This window comes from Mixophyes fleayi, chromosome 1 (genome assembly GCF_038048845.1).
Source record: "Mixophyes fleayi isolate aMixFle1 chromosome 1, aMixFle1.hap1, whole genome shotgun sequence".
In the NCBI taxonomy this organism is placed as follows: domain Eukaryota; kingdom Metazoa; phylum Chordata; class Amphibia; order Anura; family Limnodynastidae; genus Mixophyes; species Mixophyes fleayi.
Window position 1 is genome coordinate 2,933,191 of NC_134402.1, and position 17,879 is coordinate 2,951,069.

A 17,879-nucleotide genomic window follows, 5' to 3' on the forward strand; every position below is an offset into this window, starting at 1 on the left:
ACATACTGATAGCATTGGTTACAGAAGGATCTCTAAATTGTTGAATGTTCCAGTGAGCAATGTTGGGGCCATAATCCGGAAGTAGAAAGAATATAATTTCACCATAAACTGGCCACTACCAGGTGCACCTCGCAAGATTTCTGACAGAGCAGTGAAAAAAATTATCAGAAGAGTTGTCCAAGAACCAAGGACCACTTGTGGAGAGCTTCAGAAGGACCTGGAATTAGCAGGTACAATTGTTTCAAAGAAAACAATAAGTAATGTAGCCAAACGCCATGGCCTGTATGCACGCTCACCACGCAAGAGTCCTTTGCTGAAGAAAAAACATGTTGAAGCTCGCTTAAGGTTTACTGCAAATCATTTGGACAAGCCTGTGATATACTGGGAGAATATAGTGTGGTCAGATGAGAGCAAAATTTAAATCTTTGGATGCCATAATACACACCATATTAAATAAATTTCAGGAAGTGTGTTTAATACTTATTACCTGTGTCATTTCACATTATTACACTAAACTTATATTATGGGCATCTTTGATTTGATTTCTTTGCATGTGTATATTGCAAGGGTTGTTGCTGACATTTGGTATACATTTCATTACAATAGTCACATTAAATATATATTTACTGAGAAAAATGTTGATATGTTCAATACTTATTTCACCCACTGTGTACACTAATAACAACCCAATAGCCATTAGTCCGTCTAAACTCTCTGAAAAATTGAAAACTAAAGCAATTAATCAGCAAGCTATTCTAACTTACTGATCTCTACAGAACTGCTTTAAAATAATCACATAATTCTATTGCTTTCTATGTCCCTCTTTCACCCTTAATGCTATTTTCAGACCAGAGCACTGCAGCTAACCTCCTCCCTGCACGTTGGCAATTGAGAAAACGAGGGCACGCTATATATATATATATATATATATATATATATATATATATATATATATATCACGGGTGTTTCATGAAATTTTCCCGAAAATGACATTTTGCTTCTTTTTCAGATCCAAAATTGGCACGCTAAACCGATTCATGACTCCGATTTCCCCAAAATCTGAACCGCTCATCTCCAGTATACAGAGGTTACACAAATGGATTTGCTATGCTCTAAATAGCACATAGGGACATTTGCAAGGAGACATTTAAGCAGCAAGGTATCAAGGAACAGTATGTGGAAATAATGAATGTATACTAGCATATTTAAAATTCTCCTTTAAATGGGACTAATGGAGGACTCAAGAGAATGAAATGTTTAAATTAGAGGAATTGACAGTCAGTATAAAAAAATGACCCCATTCACTTTATATATATATATATATATATATATATATATATATATATATATATATATATCACACAACTTACTATTTTTCTTAATCCAGGTGTTTCAGATTTATTTTTATGTGGATTCATTTTCTGCAAAGCTTGAGCCAGCGCATATACTGCCGAGTATGTATAGTAGGGCTTTGTATCCTTCATACCATGAAATGTCATTGGTAGACTTCCATTGCCAGTGCAATTAATTAAAGAAAAGTTATATGCTACTTGATAAATAAGATTTTGTCCTTTGTGTGAAGAAAGACAATTAAACATTCTGAGCCAAATCTCTTCCAGTATTGGATCTCTTGGCCGATTATTCGGGTTTACATTTTTAATATCATTATTAATGTTGTGGATTTGTTTTGAGGGTAATATGAAAATCAAACTACAGTTTACAGATGGATGGAAGACATCATCCATATATTTAATATTAGTCCATGATTCGTGGAGGATTAGTGTGATATTTTTATTAATAGCTTCTGATTTATAAAAAAATGTAAGATAATTTGGGGAGAAAAGGCCACATATTACTATAACTCTAGCAGTTAATTTCTTGATATCAGTTATTTTCCTTAAATTAATATCGTCATCATTGGTCAATTTAATGATGACCTCAATGCAGATCCCATGCTGGGTCATCATTTTACTGAGTTCTCGTAATTCCATGTCCCCACTACCATCACTTGGTGTAATTATCCCAACCCAGTTCCATCCAAAATGTAGCAGACACTTAACAATAGCTGCGTAACGAACCCGATCATCTGGGACAATCCGGTAAAATGTGGGATATAATTCTCTGTCATTTAGGACAGGGTCAGTGGTTCCATAATTGATCTGTGGAAACAGAATATACAAAAAATATTGTAAATATATTCATAATATATTCAACAACAAACAAATTGTCTTAAATGGGTGTTGAGGGGACACTATTTAAAAAGTTTTTAACAATTTCTGCCACTGCATATTGTTTTATGTCAGTACTGTGGAACAACTGGTCCTTAGTCACCTCTAATGTGGAAACTTGAGAACACAAAGAGGTTCCTTTTCCAGCAGACCTTTATTTCCAAGACAATGGCTCCAAGTCTAAAGATGATCTGTTGTCATTCCGTATCTGCAACCAGCAAGTCCTTCTGTATTTGTACAATTCATATAATATTGAAGCTTATACAGATTGCCAAATCAGCTTTCTTAAAAGGCATATACAGAGAACCAGCATATTTCTAAAACAAATTAAACATTTTCTTCAACACATAAACCTTCAGTAGATAATACGCAGGGTGTGTGACCACACATTTGATAATTAGTCTGATAGCTTTTACCCCATCTGTGCACTTACAAATCTGTGGTCAACTATTCACTACAGTTTCTGTCCATTCATCTTATTCAAACTCTGCTAAATAGTTACACCCAAAATGCAAACCGGACACTTTATGTAAATGTATCTTATTTATTGTGCAGCATTATTATTATATATTGGTAAATGGATGAGTTGTGACAGCTATATTAGAGAATGTGGGGCTCATTCACAGTTGTTGTTACATCACATATACATTTTATCCACATACATTGGCTGTAAAAGGTATTCACCCTTTTGGACTTTTTCACATCTTGCTGTGTTACTAAATGGAACCATGATGGATTTATTTGGAATTTATTCCCACTAATCAACACAAAGTACTGGATAATGTGCCTGGGTGCCGCCCTGTAACAATGACCACACGCTACTATGTAAGTAGCTCATGCACATGTATATCAGCAGAGTATCTCATGCCTGAGCTAGGTGTGAGAGGTGACAGGTGGAACTGAGTGGCAGCTGGGGAACGGGCACGAGGACTGAAAGTGATACTGGGGGACATTGGAATAATATTATGTGGATAGGTGTATGATCACAGTGATTAGAGAACAGTGCGTTACTATTCAATCTGAGTGACCATGTTGATCAGCATATCAGAGTAGGCTGAGATCTCTGGAATATGAGGTGGCCCTTAAAACAAGCAGCAGAGAAGTAAACAGGGGTAATACCTTCTGCATGTTGATGGTGTCATTGGAATACTGGTGGATTGATTGTGATATTAATGTAAAATTGTGAATTGTATACTGGTCACTTTCGTGTTCTGATCATATCAACAGAGATTACTTGATTACTAGAGTGACATCCCCAATGACCATATGGAAGTCCAATATATACTATTATCATAGTGTAATACAGTTTAAGTGAAGAAGATATTATACTCTTGTAATCAAAATATCTGCATTAAACTGAATTGTTCCAGTACAATATTTTTCATTAATGGAGAGAAGAGGGTGTACAAGACCTATACAGTGACTTTAATTACCCTTTACTATAGGGGAACCGGTATCACTGAAGATTATCATCATCATCATCATCATCATCATTCATAGATTACTAGGAAGATGATATTATTAATGTCAGTAATGACTAATATTATAATATTAGATACTGAAACTAAATACTGACCTGTCGGATAAATCAGGAGTGATAATCATAAGTTCAGCAAATTAGTTATATTACCACTGCGATTATTTCTACGTGCACCAACTTATGGCCGTCATCTAACTGTGGGTTATATATTGTTATGGAAGTTTTCAGGAATAATTCAAAGACGAAGTCTGTTCAGAATATGCTCAGTTTATTTTCGTATGCGCAATACAGACCATTCAATTCAAGCAGAACAATGGTGATTACATACTAACTTTGCAAGCCTTTTAAGCACAATAAACACAAACTAATCCATAGATAAAGCATCATATAAGACTTTAAACCAATAATATCACCCCATTTGACAGGACCACTCAACATCACCCAACATCCCCCAGCTACAGGCATAAATCCAAGTAGACCTTGCCACATCTTATCTGGTGTAGACTTGCTCACCACAACTTACCCGTTTCTCATCATGGACAATGGAGGGCACATTTAATTTTAGACAAGTTGCACTATATAAAATATTATAGACATATTTCCTCATATACTTTGAGCAGCACTGGCCAAAGAACAGAAAAGCAGTTGGATCCTGTGCAGGTTTTAAGTTGGTTAAGGTCCCGGTCAGACCTCCAGTTGGTATACACTGGGCAGAACTTTGACCCGGGGAGTCTGTTCTGAGCCTTCCACTGGATGGATTTGGATGAAAACTTCACAGACTGGCAACATTGGATCCCAGAAGACATACCAGGGGGTTGAGGCCTCAGTCAGACCTTCTGTTGGTGTATGCTGGCCAAAACTTTGACCTAGGGAGCCTGTTCTGGGCCTTCCATTGGAAGGATTTGGTTTGTTTGTCTATCCAGTTATGCATTCAGACACCGCTGCACTGATTGGGATGAAACCAAAGCGAGCTGGTCCAGTTGGATCCTGACTAGGTTTTAGTGGGGCTAGGGTCCCGGACAGACCTCCCATTGGTGCATGCTGGACAAACCTTTAATCCAGGGAGCCTGTTCTGAGCCTTCCACTGGATGGATTTGAACCAAAACGTCACCGTTTGGTAACATTGGATACCAAAATACATACTAGGTGGTTGAGGTCATAGTCGGACCTCCTGTTAGTGTACTCTGAGCAGAACTTTGACCCTGGGAGCCTGTTCTGGGCCTTCCACAGGATGGATTTGGTTTATTTGTCTGCCCAGTTATATGTTCTGACCCACGTGCACTGATTGTGATGAAATCAACTCAAAGTGGTACTGTTGGAACCTGGAAATATTTTATATGGTTAGGGTCCCCATCGGTCCTCCCGTGGTATTCGCTGGGCACTTTGACCAGGGGAACCTGTTCTGGGTCTTTCACTGATGTATTTGGTTTGTTTGTCTGTGTGGTTATGCATTTGGACACCCCTACACCAATTGGAATGAAACCGATATGAAGTGGTCAAGTTTGATTCTGCCCAGGTTTCAGGGGGGGTTAGGGTCATGGTTTTACCTCTCATTGGTATACGCTGGGAAGAACTTTGATGCAGGGAGCCTTTTCTTGGCCTTCCACTGGATGGATTTGGATGACATTTAATATAAAAACAAAAACAACACTGGGCAGCTGTTATGGACTGGAATAATATCAGGCCAAGTGGGCGGTTCCCACAAAGGCCTGTGCACGTGACTTAGCTTAGTCAGGATCTTACAATGCTTAGAGAATAAGAACAAAAGAACACAAGACAATGGGTCTGCTTAACAAGTACTTCAATGAATATGAACATAAGTACATATCAACACATGATAAACAACGAAGCACGATTGTAATGATATGTTAGAGATAAGCAGATTGTCATATATAAGATTGGTAACATCATCACACATTTCTGTATCTACCCGGCATTCAAAATGATTATCTAAGTCACGATGTTCAAAATATTCCATGCTCAGCGAACAACTTTTAAAAGCACGTGCAGAAGCAGAGAGTACCAAAATACAAGCTGACTTTGCATAAAAGAAGGCAGAAATGGAAGCCAGAGTAGCACGTGAAAAGGCGTAAATAGAAGCTTTAGAGCAACAATGTGAGCATGTCGCGGCAATGGTACGGTTAAAGGTTTTGGAACAAGCTGCCAGTGGGGTGGGACAAGAGACTTAAGCGCACAAGAGACTACGTCCTAAGCCAAAACAGTGAATCACTGATTGCTGCAAGCATTCCTAACAGTGCGGACATCTTTCCGGAACAAACAGACTCAGATCCCTATGCAACGTACCACCTCCAAGGTCAGTTCAATGCACAACCATTTTGTCAGCCTGACCCATTTTCAGACACCACAGCGCACCAGGGCCCAACACCTCAACAAGCTCAATATACAAAAGCCTGATCGCAAACCAATATGCCAGTAAGTCACCAGGTCCCTGGCAACCACACAGTTACACATGTAGCGAGACCTATGGAGTTTAAACCAGCTCTTAGGCTGAATGCCTATGCTACCCCATATCTCCCTGTGTCTCTTACCCAGAACACCACAAATAATATGAACAGCACTACTCAGTCAGCAATGCCTTGCCCAAAGTCAGAGAAAACAGACATGTCAGACTTTGCAAGATACATGGTTCGCCGTGAACTTATTAAGACTGGCCTTACTAGATTTGATGACCAGCCTGAGAACTACAGAGGTTGGAAATGTGCCTCCAGAACCGCAATTAGTGACCTTGGCATTACTGCTGCTGAAGAACTAGATCTGCTGATAACGTGATTCAGCCCACAATCTACAGAACGTGTCAAGAGACTCAGATCTGACCACATTGATAATCCTGCGGCAGGCCTCATTGCTGCTTGGAAAAGGTTAGAACGAAGCTTTGGAAGTCCTGAAGCCATAGAGAATGCTCTGTTCAAACGGCTGCGAGATTTTCCAAAAAATATCTGGTAAGGACAATGAGAAATTCCAAGAGCTCTTTGAGCTCCAGCCTGGCTAAAATTGATACTCACTTACCTGGCCTCAGTTGCCTGGACAAAGCTCATGGGGTAAACCCAATAGTTTCCAAGCTGTCATACAGTATTCAAGGAAAGTGGACTACACTTGGGTCAAGATACAAAAGGGAAAATCGAGTCTCCTTTCTTCCCTTTTCCTACTTCTGTGAGTTTGTCAGGGACATCGCAGAATCCAAGAATCACCCAAGCTTCTCCTATAGTGAGTTAAGTCACCCTGGTTCACCTACTCCAAGTATGACAGCCCACGCCCTAATTACAAGAACTACAGAGGTCCAGGTCCAGGTGAAAAAGACTGAAATCCTTCCACACCAACATCAGCTCCTGACAAGAGCAACCAAGGTGAAAGAACTGAAAACCCCAATCGGCTGTGTCCCATTCATAAGAAGCCACATCCCCTCAAGAAATGCATTGGTTTCAGGAAGAAACCACTCCAAGAACCCAAGGAACTTCTAAAAGACTTGGGGTATGTTTCAGATGTTGTGCTTCTACTGATCATTTTGCTAAGGATTGTAAAACCGCTATTAAGTGCATAGAGTGCGACTGTGAGGACCATGTGCAAGCACTTCACCCATCTCAACCCAATCCTATACCGCCTGCACATTTCCCTTCTGCACCAAGGCATGGCAGGAAGAATGCAGATCAAACTGCAAGTTCTACTACTGTATCTTCTTCATGCACTAAGGTCTGTGGGGAGGATCATTCCGACAAATCTTGTGCAAAGATATGTCTAGTTAATGTATACCCCAAGGGACAGCCAGAAAGGACTCTAAAGGTGTATAACATCTTGGATGCCCAAAGCAACAGTTCACTCGCAAGACCAGAACTCTTTGATCTGTTAAATTTAAAAGGAGATACTTACCTTTACACCTTGGGTACCTGTAGTGGAATTACAGATGTCTCTGGAAGAAGAGCCAGTGGACTGGTTCTAGCTTCTCTCAAAGACAATCGTGAGATACCCTTACCCACACTTGTTGAGTGTAATCAGATACCATCAAATAAAGAGGAGATGCCTACACCAGAAGTCGCTCTTCATCACACTGACCTAAGGCCTATATCCAATGAAAAACCAACCCTTGACAAAAATGCAGAGATCTTACTTCTGCTCTGTAGAGACATCCTCAGGGTACATTATTATTATTATTATTATAATTTATTTGTTAGGTGCCTCAAGGTATCCGCAGCGCCGCACACATTACTACAGTAGACTATACAGGGTGAAACCATACAGAACAATGAACAAAAAGTACCAATACTTCAGAAACTCCGGCCAGTCATAGACAGTAAAGATGAAGCGGAAGAACAGGTATGGAGACAGGAGGGGAGGGGGCCCTGCTCATACGAGCTTACATCCTAAGGGAGGGTAAACAGACCAGGCACAAAAGGAGCCAGTTGAGGCAAGAGGAGAGAAGGGAGGATGAGCAAAGGGAGGAGTTGGGGTTTAAGTAGATGGTTGGTAGGCTTTGAGGAAGAGGTGAGTTTTGAGAGCACGTTTGAAGGAGCACAAAGTAGGAGAGAGACGGATGGAACGAGGGAGGTCGTTCCAGAGAAGGGGGGCTGCACGGGAAAAGTCTTGGATTCTGGAGTGGGAAGAGGTGATAAGGGTGGAGGAGAGGCGGCGGTCATTGGCCGAGCACAGGGAGCGGGCAGGAGTGTGAATGGAGAGGAAGTTAGAGATATAAGGGCCAGTAGAGTTGGAGAGAGCCTTGTAAGTGGTGGTGAGGACATACATAAAGTATGTCAGCAGATCAATGGACCAAATGATGCTCTGTGTTCCCAACACCTTGATCTAGGCTGGGTTATCATAGGCAATGTCTGTATAAACAAGATGAAGAAGCCTACCAAGATTTTCTCATTTAAGTCAAACATCTTGCCAAATGGTTGCAGCACTCGTTTTTGGCCATGCCCACATCATTACTAGGTGAAAGAGAAGCTGGGCAGTAGTAAATTGCAGCATTACCGTCAAGATAACATGAATTTGGTCCTGTCTTGGGATGACAGTCTTGGGTCGACAGTATTTAATTCAACAAATGAGGACAACAAGTTAGCATCTGCAAGAGAAGATAGAGAATTTGTCAAGGTAATTGACAAAGATTTCACTCAGGACGATTCCAACAGCTGGGTAGCACCTTTACCCTTCCGTTTTCCAAAAGTGAAACTACCAAACAACCTACTGCAAGCTTTTGCTAGATTTTCCTCTTCAAAACGAACCCTAAAGAGGAAACCAGAGATGGAAAAACATTTTGTGGATTTCATGCAAAACATATTTGACAGATCACGCAGAACCTGCACCAGTAAAGGAAGGAGAAGAATGCTGGTACCTTCCGTCCTTTGGTGTGTATCACCCGCGGAAACCCAACCCAATTTGGGTGGTTTTTGATTTCAGCACTCAGTATGATGGTGTCTCCCTCAACAACCTACTCCTTACTTGGCCAAACTTAAACAACAGCCTTATAGGAGTGCTAATTCTCTTTAGACAAGAACCTGTTGCAGTAATAGCTGACATCCAACAAATGTTTCATTGCTTCTTAGTCAGGGAAGACAATAGGAACTACCTAAGGTTCCTGTGGCACAAGGACAACAATGTCAACAATGAGGTCAAAGATTACCGGATGAAGATTTATGTATTTGGCAGCCCTTCTCCTGCGGTAGAAATCTATGGACACAGGAGAACAACCCAGGGAGGTGAGAAGGGCTATGGATCTGACGCTCAGCATTTTTTTTTTAAAACACTTCTATGTTGATGACGGACTTAAATCTCTACCCACAAGTAAAGAGACAATTGATCTCCACACCAGAACACAAGAAATGCTTGCTGTATCAAACCTCAGTCTCCACAAGATTATATCCAATGGCTAGAAGTTAATGGAAGCATTTTCGTCTGATGATCACGCCACCAACTTGACGGATGTTGATCTTGGTTCTTATGTTCTTATGCTCCTCTCATATAACGCTTGCTCTGGGACCTCAAACAAGACATATTTGAATTCCAAGTATCTGTCATAATCAATGCAACACCACTTGTCCCAGTATCCTCAGCCACTCTTCTCACCCAGAAGATTGGAGCTGCTTCAATTCCTCCTGAAATCTTAGACCACAGTGACATTAACAGGCGTCAGTGGAAACAGGTTCAACACCTGTCCAATATTTTCTGGCATCATTGAAGGACAGAGTATTTACACATGCTTTAAAGTTGTCACAAGTGGCAGATGTCAAACCCCAACCTCCAGATCGGTGACCTTGTTCTTTTGAAGGATAAGGAGGCCTATCGCAATGAATGGCCAATGGGACTTATCATCATCATCATCATCATTTATTTATATAGCACCAACATATTCCGTAGCGCTTTACAAGCTTATCACCACGGCTGTCCCCAGCTTATCACCAAGGCTGTACCCAGTGACGATGGAAAGACTCGTAAGGTGGAAGTTAAAGTGACCAAAGGAGGTTCAAGTTTACGTCCATCCAATCACTGAACTAGAGCTTCTTCTTCCAAAGGAAGATATCATGTAAAGAACAACTTGGCTACGAGATTCAGCTCATGATGGGAAGTATTCTACCACAAACTTCCAGCTATGATATACCATTGACACTTGATTATTTGGATTATGCTGTGAGTTGGTGGAAGTATTTTCAAGTTGCGACCTCTCCAATCCGAAGATGGGTTAATTACTTGGTTCTTGATCTAATATTTCTCTACTGTTATAGATTACAGGTCCCAAGATCAATTCCGGACTTCATTTAAGGACATTATTATAATGTTTGATTTAATGTGAAATCTAAAGATTTCAGACAGGGAGTGTCATGTCCCATATGTATGTATGTATGTATATATATATATATATATATATATATAACCCAGATATTCTCTAAGCGCAGAGCGCTTATTTAAATAATATGATAAATTGAAATAAATTAAAATACTTAAATGTAATAGGCAGCTCCCCGATCATTCAACACCTGTCTGCAAGTGTCAGACCTAGTACATGGAATACAAAAAGACAGGGGGCGCCAACATAGTGCATTACAGAAAATTGACAATGCATAAAACTCTCCAAAGATAGGTATTTTCCGTACCAAATATTGGTAGACTTAGAGCCAGTAGAATAAAATTCTCATTAGAAATACTGGGAATCTGTACCAAGCCTGTATAGCAGATGGATCCCTCCAATATGAGCAGAGTAGTATCCAGAAAACCTGTGGACTTAGATATAATCACAATAGTGTGATACCATAAAAATAGAGACCATATGTCTCGAGGCAAATGTATATTTACTAGCAGCATGAGAAGCACTGCTTCTAAGTAAAATCAATGCCCGTACATAAAAACAGTTAAAATAAGCTTATCTGCGCCCGCTACACAATCGTAGAAGAGGGTTCCAGCTGGCAACACCTCTAACATCCAACAGCGATCACAGGAAACAGATGTGGCAAAACTCTCCAACGCGTTTCGTCTTATCAATAAGACTTTTTCAAGGAGTAATATCATCAACATAACTGCGGACTCCTAAATACTCAAGTCCTCTTTAGCAAAGGCCAATCCAGGTGCGGTGCCCGGTCAGTGGGCGGCAATTTCCTGAGCCCGATACATCACATCCTGTTTTGGCACTTCCGGTATCAAAGGCATTACAACACCCGGACTGTGGGAAAAGATCTCTATAGTCCGATATGTCACATCCGGTTTATCATTTCAGATTGAATACCTGATGTGAATCGTTAATTGAATACCAGTAGTCCTATATTAAGCATCAGAACCAACAATAGAGACAAAAGATATCACAAGAATAGAAGACATCAGAACACAGTATCCAATCTTAACAGAGACAGTCTATCCAAATGTAAATATAAAACAGATACTATTGGTGTTTTTGGTGTATTTAGTATCTGTTTTGTAATGCCTTTGATACTGGAAGTCCCAAAACCGGATGTGATGTATCGGGCTCAGGAAATTGCCGCCCACTGACCGGGCACCGCAGTTGGATTGGCCTTTGCTAAAGAGGACTTGAGTATTTAGGAGTCCGCAGTTATGTTGATGATATTACTCCTTGAAAGCTGTAGTAGCAGATGGTCTGTGATTTAGTAGAGATATGAAACTGTTGTTTTTGTATTACTGGGCTTGCTAACCATGGGCTGCAGCTGCTTGACATATTAATTATGATTAATATCTAAGTTTAGTTAAAGATAGGAAGGTAAAGTTTGTGTAAATTGAAAGGTAAAGTCCAATAAGCAGTGGTAGAAGTTGTGGTGTATATGGTGGTATATATATATATATATATATAAATATATATATATATATATATATATATATATATATATATATATATATATATATATGTATGTATATATATATATATATATATATATATATATATATATATACAAGTTGAAGTTTCTGGTGTTGCCCGTGGTTAAATCTTCAGGCTTTTAAGCTAACAATGAGTTGGATTTAACTGTCATCATTTTAGAAATAATTAGCTGCTAAGAAGCTCTTCCAACACACCCATTAGGAGGCTGCCTAATCTTGTTTTTATTTTTATATTAAATGTCATCCAAATCCGGTCAAAGTTCTGGCCAGCGCACACCAACGGGAGGTCTGACATTGACCCTAACCCTCTTAATACCTGGCCATGATCCAACTGAACCACCTCGCATTGGTTTCATCCCAATCGGTGCAGGGTGTCGAATATATTTGCCAACAAATAAACGTCTTCATTTATATATATAGATGTTTTACAAATCAATCCAATGGAAGGATCAGAACAGGCTTCCCAGGACAAATTTCTGCCCAGTGTATTCCAACTGGAGATCCGATTGGGACCCAAAACCTCCTAAAACTTGGTCAGGATCCAAATGGTCCACCTCACGTTGGTTTCATGTCATTCGGTGCAGAGGTGTCTGAATGTATAACCAGACAGACAAGAAAACCAAATTCATCCAGTGGAAGGCCCAGAACAGTCTCCTCGGGTCAAATTTCTGTCCCACTTACACTATCGGTAGGTCGGACTAGGACCTTAATCCCCTAATATTTCTTCTGGGAACCAATGTTATCAGTCTGTGAAGTTTTTGTCCAAATACATCCAATGGAGGCCTCAGAACAGTCTCCCTGGGTCAAAGTTCTGCTCAGCAGACACAAGCGAAAGGTCTAACTGGGACCATAACCCCCTTAAAACCTGCCCAGAATCCAACTAGACTACCTCACAATGGTTTCATCCCAATCAGTGCAGCGGTATCCGAATGCAAACAAACCAAATCCATTCAGTGGAGGTCCTTGAACAGGCTCCCTAGTTCATAGTTCTGGGCAGTGTACACCAATGGGAGGTCCGACAGAGATCTACGCCCCCTAGTATGTCTTCTGGGATCATATGTTAAAAGTCCAAATCCATCCAGTGAAATTTTCAGAACAGGCTCCGCAGGTCAAAGTTCTGGCTTGTATACACCAACGGGAGGTCCGACCAAGTCCCTAAACCCCTTAAAATATGTCCGGGATCCAACTGGACCAGCTCACGTTGGTTTCATCCAAATCATTGCAGGGATTTCGAAGATATTTGCCTGCAAACAAACAAACAAAAAAACTTTTTCTTTCATGTATATAGACATAGAGACCACTTACCTGTGGATAATTGGACAGTGCCAGTAACTGCGCCATCGCATGGCTTGTATGAAAACCAGAATCCCCAATAAATCCAGCTACTTCTCCATGTTCCTCACATGAATAATTAGGAGCCTCCTTCTTTTCTCCAGACAAGATCCGCAGGACATATTTTAAGGTTTTCTTTGGATCTGCACAAGTATCATACACATGATAACCCAGAGTAACATTGGGCAGAAGATCGGGGTCCTTGTTAATTTCATCAATAGCAAAGATAAATGCCAAGATGCTTCGATATTCTTCAATGTTAATACTGCAAAAATTTCAGCTACATTTAATTAGTCATTAATTAAATACAGACATCCAGTTTTGAGGCTATACAGATATAGGCAGCTTCCACCCAAGAAATTGTTCAAGGAGGACAGGTGCAACAATCCTAGTCTGCCACCAAAGAAAGTAAGGAGCCAGAACTCAGCAGATACTTAAAATCTTATTAGACGTAACAATGAATTATTAAGGTGCATACAATCTCCATATAATAATATTTTATTTTCACAAAAATCTCTTCCTATTATTAATTCCTAGACGGTGGTGTGTATTGAGCAGGAAGCAACCTAACTGAAATGTAGATAGACTAAAGTGAAAGAAAACAATAGGTTTAGTCTGGTGCACTATGGTAGAATGGCTGTTATTAAAACGTAATATTTTTTTAACATAAATTAATATAATAGCTGCAACCCCCTATTCTGTGACATCATTCAAATATTAGTAAATGCTATTAGAATTAGAAAGGTGAATATAAAATACTGGTATCAAGACCTGAAGGACACTAAATCATCAGTATATTTTAAATTGTCTGATATTTCAGATGTAACACTTAGGGGGATATTCAGTTGCCCATAAATCACTCTGTGCACAAATTACTACCCGCTATAATAACTGCACAGGCGCTGTGTGCTGAGGTCTACTCAGGTAAGCGGCACCTGATCATCTCTCCACCTTCCCTGCTTTCTCCGCTCCTCTTCCCCTGACTCTTCCCCTTGTGTTTGTGTCCTATAAATTCTGTGATATTGGTTAGGATTTGAACTACCACCTCTGATTACATTGCAGTGTGCTGCATTATGGTGGAAAGTTATACCTGATGGTTGTTTTATATTTTACATTGTTTTAGGTTTTATCAATTCGAATATACTTATATTTAGGTATATGTATATACATTAGAGATGTGCGCTGACCCCAGTGCTTTGAATGTATTCTTTATTCTAAAACTTCTTTGTCATTTGGTTTTGTTTCTGGTTTTGCCAAAAAGTTATGAAAATTAGATAAAATGATGTGATTTTGAGCAGTGTTTTCTTGTATAGTTAGTGTAGTGTGCTGTCTTAATAAAGGATTTTGTAAATATACCATCAGTGCATTTGTTTTCTCTGATTCAATCAAAAAAATAATTAACCAGTCTCTATGGTTCTCTAACGTAAATCATCAGCCATAATATCTCCATCTATACATGTATTTTTTGCCAGTGTCAAATTCTGTATTCTTAATTTCTCAGAATGTGGACTTTCAATTGCATTGTCTTGTCAAGACAGATGTTTTGGCAACCAAATATGCATCATTGTTAGTTATACATACATACTTGTGTGGGAAGGCCAATTATTGTCATATCTTAGGTGTCTGTTTTACATATTTCTTAAAATTCACAAATATAACATAATATATTATTTATACACTCCTTATTTATATACATTTCATATTTATATGCATGAGTCTTTGGGACCGCTTCCGTAGCAAATCTTGGGAAGTTCCCTTTACCACAGGCTTAAGCAAGGTGAGTGTTCCAGTACCACCATCGCTGCATTTTAATGTCACCTACGGGGCCTGTCCCCCTGAGGCACAGGCACCTCAGGCTCTAAATACCACCTGCCTTCCGGTATCAGACCAAGGATAGCCTCCCATTGCATTGATTTGCTGGACAAAATGTAAGCGCCTACAGGGTTGCAAAAAGTTTTCCTTGCTGAGTGAGGAATAAGAGCATGAGCGCGGCTACATTTGCACCAGCATGCAAAAATGAGATTTCGTCTTGCTGGACAAGATTATTTTAAATTAAATGGAGCTATGGAGATGACGCAATTATAGGGGCACACCCCCTTTTACATCCTGTTTCATCAGTCCCATTTCCAGTCACACCAACGGTGCATTTTCAAGTCACCTCCAATCTGTGTCACTCCGAAGCACAGGCACTTCAGACTCCAAATACCACCATTAAGGGCATCCCTAACCAACTGTACTAGGTCTGATACTCCACTTGAGCTTAACTGAAAGGACAAATCAAGATTGACATTTTAATCTCAAACTGGACATGGTAACCGGATGTAGATATACATGGTAACTGGTCCCCTTGTTTGATTCACAAGGGCAGCATCTACGGCAGAAATGTCCCTTACTCATAGCATAAGCAAACACTTATAAGTAAAACAAAATATTTGAAAGGTCCACTCCTGGCTACCGATGAATGCTCTGCCCATCGAGAAGTGCATAGCTCTAGTCTGCAAATTTTTGAGTATGGGTGCCAGCCACCTTTATCTATTTACTTTTGTAAATGGCTAATTCCATTCATTCATAACACTGTCCATCCAACCTGGGCCTGTTTCTGTAGCATCAGTCTCTATGATGGATGTTCTATTAAGTTTCAAATGTATTGTGTCCATAGTCTTTGAAGTTTGTTAGTATGGGTGCAGGCCACTTTCGTCTACCAACAACAACATTTATTAATATAGTGCCAGCAAATTCTGTAGCGCTCTACAGTTGGGTTGCCTCTATCTATCTAATGACATGATTATTACTGTCTCTTCACTCTCCATGATGCATGCTGTGTAACGTTCCAAATTTAGTGTGCATATGGTTTCAACATTTTTATCTCTTTCACCTTACACTACATACACTACGGTTTTTTTTTGTTTAATTTATCTAATGAGCTTGCTTCAGTTGTTGGCAAGACAGATGACATTTTTTCTGCAGCCACTGCAATGCTCTACATACACAAAAAAATCCTTGCATGGAAACATCCTTTTTCTCCACTTATTAGATATCACTGAATGACTCTTTACAACTTCACATATATTGAAAAATAGAAAAAAGTTTAGTAGAGGTTTTTGAGATATTTTGCTGCTGACCCTCACACACAAACACCCTGTTCTTTTCCATCTTTATACAGATGTCACTGCCCCACACAAGCTTACTTTCACTGGAAAAACTTGAACTTTTAAAATAAATTAATGTAATTTTTTTATTTGGTTTCTGCTGCTGAGTCATACAGCAAAATCATACTGTTTTTCTCCACTAAATATACTATTCAGTTCCCAATGATATCTAACTCAGTCTATACACTAGGTGATACTAGCCACGTCAGTGACTCAAGCCGCCCCGACTCACTGTGCTCAGATGCGTCCCAGCCGTCTCCATGATGACTGGGACATCACTCACTGTTTTCACCCGTCCATTGCTAAGGCAACGGTTGGGACACCATCTAATTACCGCCGCTGAAGTTGATTACTACGTCCTGGGCTGCTCTGCTTCCATTGGCCAGTCTGTATATATAAGGCAGGAAGGGCTTAGCCTCCCTGCCAGTTCTAGTGCTCAGATCCCTGTCTGCTTGCCTACTCCTATTGCTGTTTATGAAAACCTTTGATTAATTACTGTGAATGACCTTTTGCCTGGAACCTGAACCTTGATTGTTTGCTCATTGCCTTGACCTTTGCCTTGTTACCCGTACCACCTTTGATCGCTCCCAGCCCTAACTACTTGCCTGTACCCTACCAAGTTTACTGCTTCAAACCGTAGACCTTTGGCTTGTCCCTTTCTCCGCTTACACATTCTCCCACTCTTTCAGGTGGAAGCATGTTCATAAGCTTGTACTACACTGAGTTTAAATTCTGGGGGCATCTGAGTACCTGTGAGGATAACCATCTCTACGGGAAAGGTGGCTGCTACAGGTGAAGACCTCAACTATTGGTTCTACAAGCTCATGATAAAACTGCTAGCCGTAACATTATAACCGTCCAAGAAGAGTGGAAAGTTCCATGGATGAAAGCGGGACAAATCCTTCTCCAGTTTAAGTTTTGGCAGGCCAAATTCAAATGGACCAAGGTCTGTCGCATCGTTTGTCTGCACAAAAGGAAGATGCTAGAACTACCCAAGCCCAGCAATCTTCCTGGCCACTACTGTGAAACCAAAATTGAACCTGCCAGATCAGTTCTCTGGAGATAGACCCCTATTTCGCAACTTTAAGGAGAGTTGTAAACTTTAATTTAGCTTTAGACCTCGTTCATCTGGATCGGAGCTTCAAAGGGTTGGCACCATTAGCTCCCTTCTGCAGGGTAATCCTCAGTCCTGGGCATTTAGTCTTGCTCCCGTGAGTCCTCTATTACAGTCCGTTAATGCATTCTTTAATGCCCTGGTTTGCTCTATGATGACCCGGCCAGAGTAACCTCGGCTGAATCTCGTCTCAGGGCCCTGAAGCAGGGCCGTCGCAGAGCTGAGGATTATTGTGCGGAGTTCAGGTG

The 17,879-nt window shown here is 40.2% G+C and overlaps 1 protein-coding gene across 1 annotated transcript in view; it reads right to left on the reverse strand.

The window, feature by feature from the left end:
• The window catches only part of LOC142110761 (vomeronasal type-2 receptor 26-like), a 77,810-nt gene extending 61,031 nt beyond the window's left edge, over positions 1-16,779 (reverse strand). Inside the window, exons 1-4 of the mRNA XM_075193780.1 lie at positions 16,750-16,779; positions 15,505-15,632; positions 13,342-13,633; positions 1,973-2,159 (exon numbers count right to left, since the gene is read on the reverse strand). Coding sequence (XP_075049881.1) covers positions 1,973-2,159; positions 13,342-13,633; positions 15,505-15,632; positions 16,750-16,779 — 637 coding nt within the window. The remainder of the gene's footprint in view (positions 1-1,972; positions 2,160-13,341; positions 13,634-15,504; positions 15,633-16,749) is intronic.
• Positions 16,780-17,879: the final 1,100 nt, after the last annotated feature.